Source organism: Solanum stenotomum, chromosome 7 (assembly GCF_019186545.1).
Source record: "Solanum stenotomum isolate F172 chromosome 7, ASM1918654v1, whole genome shotgun sequence".
NCBI lineage: Eukaryota > Viridiplantae > Streptophyta > Magnoliopsida > Solanales > Solanaceae > Solanum > Solanum stenotomum.
Window position 1 is genome coordinate 54,596,161 of NC_064288.1, and position 9,221 is coordinate 54,605,381.

At 33.1% G+C, this 9,221-nt stretch overlaps 1 protein-coding gene across 1 annotated transcript; it reads right to left on the minus strand.

Annotated features, from left to right (window-relative positions):
* Nucleotides 1-703: 703 nt before the first annotated feature.
* Nucleotides 704-6,496, minus strand: LOC125870595 (protein ABSCISIC ACID-INSENSITIVE 5). Its single transcript, XM_049551057.1, has 5 exons — nt 6,323-6,496; nt 2,158-3,293; nt 1,728-1,799; nt 1,549-1,578; nt 704-1,139 (listed from the first exon to the last, which is right to left on the minus strand). Exons 2-5 carry the CDS (start codon nt 3,244-3,246, stop codon nt 1,047-1,049), a joined length of 1,284 nt encoding a protein of 427 aa, XP_049407014.1. The 5' UTR covers nt 3,247-3,293; nt 6,323-6,496; the 3' UTR covers nt 704-1,046.
* Between the last annotated feature and the right edge of the window lie 2,725 nt (nt 6,497-9,221).

Consider the following 9,221-nt stretch of genomic DNA (forward strand, 5'->3'; position numbering starts at 1 on the left):
AATTTATACTCTCCGTCCACTTTTATTTGTCATATTTAAAAGTCAATTTGATTAATTTTCAAACTTAAATTAGATTACATTAATTTGATATTTTAAACAAAAAATTTAAATATTCAAATACTATACGAAAGTACTATAAATTACAATTTTTTTATATATCAATATGATGAAAAAACATCGTAAAATATTAGTCAATTTTTTTTATAGTTTAATTCTAAAAAAAAAAACTATGACAACTAAAAGTGAACGGAGGTAGTATTAAATTGAAAAGTTCCATGATATTATTTCGAAGTTTCATTTATTTTTCTTATAAAAATAATTAAATTATATGACATAAATGATAGATAAACCCCATTTAAAATTTATTTAAGTCCTTGGATTAGAAAGACTTCTAATCTTTTCTATTTCATTTACAGGTTTCAAAATATGTTAGTTTCACTCAACTCAATTTTATAATGTCAATTACAAAAGGTTTTATTAGAGGCGGATTTAGAAATTAAATTTTATAAACTAAAGTTCAAAAATTACCTCGATCATCTCGATAAGAAGCTAATTTAAAATTTGATCGTTTAGTAAAGTCAAGATTCAATCTATTCAAGCTAATATTAACTTAATACTTTTAACATAGAAAAACTTTGAACTTAAGGGTTCGAGTTGGAAATTCTACTAATGTCACTTTTGCTTTATTGAGTTCAAATTTATTATTTGTACTTGGTGACTCTCTTAAAACACATATGGAAGGTTCGAGACAAAGTTATTAGGTCGATGAAAGCTATAACTCGTTACACTGAATCTGTCTCCATCTATAGCTCGAAAAATACAAAAATAAAACTTTTTAACTCACTCAATACTATAACTACTACTACTACTGCATATATATTTGAAACAAAACATTTGCACTTCCAAAGCGCAAATGCACGTTCCGCCTGCTCGATTGCCTGTATAATTTTACCTGGTTAAGAGCAACATCTGAATCGCGTTGAACGATTTCCATCAGGAGGAGGAAAGCAAGAACCATTTTTTGTGTGTTTTGTATCATTTGTCATTCAAGGGCAACTAAAGCTCCTTCTCATCCCTCTTAATTTGCCATTCGCCTTTTGCGCCTTTGTTTGAGCTTTCATTTTCGCTTCATCAAAGTACTGTTACCACAAAACAAGTCTTAATTGGAGTCGATACGCAAAATTAACAAGGACTATACTACTTTATAATGTGGAATTTATCGCATTAACAATCACATAGCTATTGGAATTAGACGAACAAAGTCATATATCTGTGTTTCGTGTCAAGAAAAATAAATACCTCAAAGTCTTTTGCTATATCACTCGATGCATTCAAGCCGGAAAATGATATATTTTGCCCTTTGTTGATTATATTGTAGCTAATATTTTTTGTAAAATCCGGTTCTACGTCATTATATCACTTCCCGGCTCCGGCTCGAGTGAACTTTTGAGTAACATAGCAAAAGATAATGTGTGTTCGTTCACCTAATTCCAGTAGTTCAACGACTGTCTAAGCGATACACTATATAATGTGAGTAAATGTAATTACCTGTTGTTTCCTTTTCCTCTCAAGCTCCGCCTGCAGAGTGAAAAAAAGGAAAACAAGAAAAAGAACATTTTTAGTTCATAATATAAAATGTAATGATTCTATATATGAGCATTTGATGTAAAGTTAGTAATAAAATCATACTCCAAAATTAAGGACATTTCTGCTAATATATTTACTACCAGGGCCTGTTTTAGATGTGCATTTTCTTCTTTTAGCTGGTTCAATTCTGCCTCAAGTTCAACAGTGTAAGCCTACACAAAAGAAAATTGATCATTAGATAGGTCAATCAGGAGCAAAATTAAGCTACGTCGCTCGGACTGTTCAAAAATGCCACCAGACGCATGTTGGATCCTCCAAAAATAGTACATTGTTCTAAGATCCGACACGGGTCCAAAAATTAAGCTATGCTGCTTGGACTTTTCAAAAATGTTGGAAGCGTGTTGAATCCTCCAAATAGTACATTGTTTGAGGATTCGACACGGGTCCAAAAGTTAAGCTATGTTGCTCAGACTGTTCAAAAATGATGGTAGTTTGAGGATACGACACGGGTGCAATGACATTTTTGAAGAGTTTGAGTGCCATATATTAAGGGGAATGAAATTAAGTTACCTGTTTCCTTGCTCTTGATCTTGCTGCTGATTCTCTGTTCTTGATCATCCTCCTTTGCCTCCTTTCAACAACTTTCTCTACTGGACCGTCTAGTACGCGTTTTCGCCCGCCTCTCATTCCTATTTCCAACCCGTATTGGCCCACGTTATCGATTTGATTCACGCATAGTCCATCTGACGACACCGGACTTAGTGGTGACCCCATTCCGGTCACGCCTTGCACTACTTGCCCGTAGCCAACCCCACTACCGTTTCCCATTCTACCACCGTAGACTGGGGTTGGCTGTTGTGGGAATCCACTGCCTCTTTTCATGCTCATAGGGTACACAGGCGCCTCGACCACCCCGGTTTGTGGAAGTGGCGGATAACCGGGAATGGCGACACCGACGCCAACACCGCCCGTGACTCCACTGAGGCCGATAACAGGCCGAGCCATAGTGGGATTTGCACTGTTTGGATACATCATATATGATTGCTGCTGAGGAGGTGCAGGGGCTGAATTGCCCTGTTCGCGCACAACCCCTGCTTTAACCAAGAAATCCTCGAGCGTCATCTCACCGAACGTAGTCTGTCGTTGAGTGGAACTTCCGTTACCGGTGTTCTGTATGCTGCACCCGTTGTTCTGTTGCTGCTCTTGTTGGGTCTTATGAATTTCTGACCAAACTTCATCTACAGTTTTACTACACAACGGTGCAGGAAGCGTAAGTGAGCCCTGTCTTGGCAAGCTTGGCTGCTCAACAATAGCTTTCTCCAACGAAACATTGCCCTGTCCTAATGCAAAACGTGGCGCGCTAGTTGCTTCCCCAGTACTTGCAGCCTGGCAGTGAGGCTGAGCGTGCACGTGTGCATGGGCGTGGGCTTGGTTTTCTTCAGCAGTCCAAATGCTGTTAAGAAATTCATCCATGTTCATCGACCCAAAATTCTTCCCACTCTCGCAAACAGTGTGTTGGAATTCATCAAGCGTGAGGGAGTAAATCGACGCTTGTCGACCGAGGGACGGGAACGGGTTGTTCTTGTTCTGGTTTTGGTCTGGTTGCAATGGTGATTGAACCTCACTTTGTGACACCATCTCTGATTCTGGTACTCCCATGTTATTAACTTTTTTCCTAACTACGGTTCGGATCTTTAACAAGGGACCTGAAAAATGCGTATATCAAACAATTGTAACAAAAGAAATGATAATACATGTAAAATTGTAAAATTCCAAATGAAGTATATCTATCATGAAAAAAATAAACCAAACTCAAATAATACAAAGTTAGAGAAATGTACATTCTTAGTACACTAGAATCTAGCATCTACCCGTGCCAGCCACGATTTTCATTAAGCGGTTCAAAATATTAAGAAGTTAACACATGAAAAAGCTAAAAGGATTCAACATCTGCTACATAAATGATAACTTACACCTACTTGGCTCCGCCCCTGACATCTACCCTCTAATAGCATATGAGTACTCACGAATACATAGTTGGGGTGGATCGAGTTCATCCAAATCTAGGAGCTAAAGCTCAAACTCCGTATATGTGCTAACAATCCATTAATGTTTAAATCATGAATCTGCCTATGATTTCGTCTTCATCTATTTCTCCTCCCAAGAAAATTACTCCCTCTGTCTTATTTTATATGAGGTACTTTGACTCGGCACGATGTTTAAGAAAGGAAGAAAGACTTTTAAAACTTGTGGTATAAAACGAATGATAGAAATTTATGTGACTATAAATCATTTCATTAAGGATAAAATGGACATTTTAAAGTTAAATTGTTACTTGATATAAAAATGTGTCATTTTTTTGAGACCGACTAAAAAGGAAAGCAAGTCATATAAATTGAGACAGAGGGAGTAATAACATAGGAACCTAGAAGGGACCTTATGGTTCAAAGGATAAAGTGTGAATAAAGCAAAATCAAAATATATACGGAAAAGGGTCATATTTGCCCTTGTACTCTCAGAAAAGGGTTATATTTGCCCTTCGTTATACTTTTTTGATATATTTGCCATTGACATCCAACTTAAGGTACATATTTACCCTTGAACCGTTAAGTTTCATATCTAAAATTTTATCATCCTATGTGGCATCTACATGTAGTCATACTATGTGGCATCGAGATGAGAAATTACGTAAAAGCCCATCATCATCCCTTCCATCACCACAGCCATTGTCGAAATTGAGAGCATAACTATCTGAATCATGCTAAAACTGCGTCGTTTTAGCTGAAGATTTCTTAGGGTTACAGTATTTTCCGATCTTCCTTACCAAATTCTTCCATTTGGGTCCAGCTACAAGTTCAGAATACTCTCTCAATTCCTTCTTATTTTTCACTATCCATGAATCTCTGTTTTCTCTTTCTTGGATCAGAGAATTTGCTTCGCCTTCTTTTCGGGTTGATGGAAACAAGGGAATCTGAAACAGCCGCACCAAATCGAAGAGGGTTCTTCGTGAATATAGGATTCTGTTCCTTCTTGGGCAGTTTCTCTGATGGGTGAATAAGTGTTGTTCATCATTTTACTTGAAAGTTCAGCTGAAAAATCGATCTGGGTGTGTGTGTTTTGGGTATATTAGGTGTTCTTCCTTGTGCTCTGTTTAATATTCTTGAAGATTCAGCTAAAAATTTGATCTTGGTGTGTGTTTTTTGGGGATTTCGAGGTGAGGGGTGGGTATATTTGTTGTTCTTCGTTATGCTCTGTTTGATATTCTTGAAAAATTCAGCAAAAAATTCAAACTCTATGTGTGTGTTTTGGGGAAATTTGAGATTTTGGGATTTGGGGCTCAATTAAGCAAAATCTAATTGTTATTTTTTTTGGCGAAAGTGACAATAAAATAAATATTAGGAGTTGGGATTAATGGGTTAAATGGTTGATTATAATATTGAGTTAGATATAATAATTAAATTTTATAAAAAAAATAATGTAGAGTAAATATAAATATCTGTGTAGGCGCCATGTAGATGCCACATAGGATGATAAAAGTGGAGATATGAGACTTAATTGTTCAAGGGCAAATATGTACCTTAAATTGGATGACAAGGGCAAATATATCAAAAAAGTATAACGAAGGACAAATATAACCCTTTTTTGAGAGTATAAGGGCAAATATGACCCTTTTCCGAAATATATATTTACACACTATATTCAATTAATATTTTATTAAAAAAATATACTTAGTGGGTCTAATCAAAGTGGACAACTAAAACAGAAACATATTCTTTGGCATGTGGGGTTAACATACCTTGGGAACTTTCCACTTTTGTTTAATGATTTTTTATTGGGTCATTGATCTAAAAAACAACTTTTTTCTTCAATTGTTTTCACACATTAGCACTAATAAACAAGATGTATTTAGTAATATTATGAAAGTTACCCAAAAGGGAAAGTGAAACAAACAAATCACGTGACCATGAGGTCAGAGGTTCGAGTTGTAGAAATAACCCCTATAAAAATGCAGCATAAGATTGCATACGAACCCTTGTGATCCTACCCTTTCCCGAATCCCGCATACAACATAAGCTTAGTGTACCGAGCTATAGTTTTTAATGAAAGTGACCGTGGCATGATACTATAGTTTACAATCTTGAAACCCTAGCTATAAATATCTTAAATAGAAAAAAAAATTCGAATATCCCCCCAAAATCCTTATAATAGCTAATCCTTAAATACAATTGTTATTTATATATGACTACTATATCATAGTGTATACCAATCTATGCATTATTTATTATTCGTATATTGTGATATGAGTAGTTCGATTGATTAACTATCTGAACTTTTACTTTGTTTGCCCCACGCGACTCATATTATTATTTAATGTGTTACAATTTCTGTATAACTAAATCATCAATCACATCATGATCCCTTAATACACATCAATACCCCCAAACCAAAAAAAACCCATAGTACAAAACACAGTGTTGAAGATATTCATTATTGGTAAGATAAAAGATCTAGCTCCCTTGCTCGTACTTATTCACGTTCGAGTTTTTAAAATTTTATTATTAATTAAAAAACTACTAGAAGTGGTATAAATCTTACAAAAACAAATAAACAAAAGTAACAAATAGTGTTAGAGAGTTTCAATCCTCAAATCTTAAGCTCAATACAAGCTAAAAACTAATAAAAAAAATGCACATTAAAGTACAATAAAAATCAAGAAAATAAAACTTAGGGATACCTTTTTCTTGATTATTTTTTTCAGCTCCACCAAGATTTTAAGTCTCTCAAGAACATGTCATCAAAACCAAAAAAAAAAACCAAAATTAAAATTAGAAAACAAAGTTTTTTGGTGCAAGAAGAAGAACAAAAGAACAAAACCAAAGAAGATACTATGTATTCTCCTTCATTTTGGTCACATTTTTTTTTATTTAAAAGACTCAGTTTTTTTGTTTTTGTCTCTGAATTTTTCAGGCGGGGTTTCGGGGGGGGGGGGTTAAGTGGGGTCCATTTTAGAAGATGTAAGCAAAAGGGGTGAAAAATTGTAGTACATAGAAATAATTTTGGGAAGTCTTATAAAAAACCAATACTAAAAATAGGAAATTTTGGTCATGCATGGAGAGATCGACACGTATTAGACAGGTGTTATTTTGGTAATCGTTAAAATTGGGGTCTTACTTCACCCTACTTCTCCACGTGTCCCTTTTTTATTTTTATTTTTTAAAAAAATAAATAATTTTTTTTAAAGGGTTAAAAAAAGTTCATGTGTTAAAATAGTACTTTGCATGCTTTCACTTTTCATCTTTTCACTTATAGGGTCCTTATCCTAGTATAGGTAGTAGGAGTTTAGAGCATATTTGGTTTGACGGTCAAAAATTACTTATTTTGAGATTTTTTTTTTCTTTTTATAGAAATAAGTATTTTTGAGAAAAAAAATAATTTATGTTGATTAGTTTGTTTGAGATCATTGTATCTAGAATTGTTGTATTTGAGTTGATAATCTTTTAAAAATAATTATTTTATCTTTATGAGTTAGTGGTGAAGTTTGAGTACATTATATTCTCTTCAAACTTCATCTGTGTGATTTCACTGAGTTTGTTGTTGTTATTATCAATGACATACTTGAGGGGTATTGACTTTGACACCCCTTCATCAGAAAATTATATTATATAACTAGGTAAAAATATATTTTTCATGTGTATATTACTAACATTTTTTTATTTTTTACACGATTTTACTTCTTTATTTTTGTCATTTCTTAATTAAATTTTTTGATGATTGTTAAGTAATTGATTGTGTCTGATTAATTTTTTTCTTTAAAATATCTTTGAATGTTAAATTTTGAAAATGGATAATTATTATCATGACATATTCTACTATTATATTATTTATACAAAGAGTTAACTAATTTTTTCTAGCTATAGTATATTTATTTTAGAAAAAAGAAGAGGGAAAATAGAGGAAAGAACGGTAGAAAACAAAGTAAAAATAATTACTAGTATTTATAATTGATGGATTATGTCAAAGAGGAAAAGAAGAAGGATGAGATAACGAAAATAAATAAATTTATGAGATAGAATGGCAAATGCAAATTTTATGATAAGATATTTTTATTTTTTAAAAAATAATTATTTGAGCACTGCTGCTCCTGAAAATCAATTTTTTTTATTGGTCAGGTACTTCAAATCTAGAAAAATCTTGGGTAAAATATTATTTATTTTGTGTAAAGTACAAACAATGTTGTCTAAAAGATCTTACATTATATATAAAAATAAAATAAAAACTTTTTTTTCAAAATATGTTACCATCATTCAAATCTAGATTAACCTAAGTCAATTCAGGTGAACTTGTAACACCGAATGACTAGATCCATCCGTGGCTAGATACTACTCATTCGTTTTATATGTTATGTCTTAGTTTTATTAGATACATTGTTTTAGAGATGCAAACAAACAAAGAAACATTATAGTATGAAATGAATTGCAAGTTGCACATATTATCCCTACAAAGAATTTGTCTCACGTGGAATTTGAAGTCAATAATTATCGAGTTGATCGTTTGAATCTATAAGTTATTTTTTCTACATTTTCTTTTCTATGGGTCTATTTATAAACTAATTAATCCTTTAGATTCTTTATGTTAGTCTAAGGACATTGTTGTTGTGTCTTTGCCACCTCTTGAGAAAATATGTTGATCGATGGACAACCCTTCAATGTCGCAAACTTGCAATGGTGTGGGATCGAGCATTATAATTAGTAGTTGTTACGTAGTGCCTCTCTTGAAGGAGCTAAGGTTTGACGTCAATTTTTTTTTTAAAGTTATAACAGGACTAAGCAATATTCAACAATGTAACAACAACTTAAATCCTTCCAAAAATGTAAGCCTCAATTATGAATGTTGTTGAAAAACCCTAATCGTTTGGTTTGAAAATGAGTTATGATGGAATAAGTTATGTTGGGATTAGTTATGATGGGATAAATTGTGTTGGGATTATTTTTTATTGAGTGTTTGGTTTGTTGTATTCAAGATAATAAATTTTAAGAACAATTTATTTGTTTACAAAAATGCCCTTCATTAATATAAAAAGTGATATAACAAAAGGGTTGAAAGAGACATTTTTGTCATTTACCTATTTTATCCCGGGATAAGTTATCCCGGGATTACTATACCACCCAAGGAGAGGGATAACTTATCCCGGTACTAATTATTAATCCCGGGATAAGTTATCCCGAACTTGCCAACCAAACAATAAAATAAGCGGTACTATAATTTAATCCCGGGACTATTTGGTATTATCCCTCACACCAAATGACCCCTTTAGTATACAAACAAACAAATGTGTCATAAATCATTCATTACAATCCTTTTGAAAGAAAAAAAAATAAAAATAATTCATAAACATAAGAAGGGTATAATTGAGAACAAATTACAAAAAGATGTAAAAAAATAGCTCAACCGGTTCAACGACACGGACGTGCGATTTTTATAGAGGTAACATTCTATGCAAATTACTTTAATGTCCCTTCTTTTGAAAGCAATGTGAAATTATGTGAGATTGATGTTGTGCTTTATCGTGATGGTCGGATATGGTAGGATGGATGCGATCCTTTCACCATTAGTTAGAGGTATCGAATTTAAGT

Excerpts from the sequence above, each read along its gene's own strand:
- LOC125870595 (XM_049551057.1), bottom strand. The coding sequence starts at position 3,246 with ATGGGAGTACCAGAATCAGAGATGGTGTCACAAAGTGAGGTTCAATCA. Across the intron at positions 1,800-2,157 it reads GATCAAGAGCAAGGAAACAG|GCTTACACTGTTGAACTTGA; the intron begins GTAACTTAATTT and ends TCTTTTGTGTAG. Across the intron at positions 1,140-1,548 it reads AGAGGAAAAGGAAACAACAG|TACTTTGATGAAGCGAAAAT; the intron begins GTAATTACATTT and ends TTGTGGTAACAG.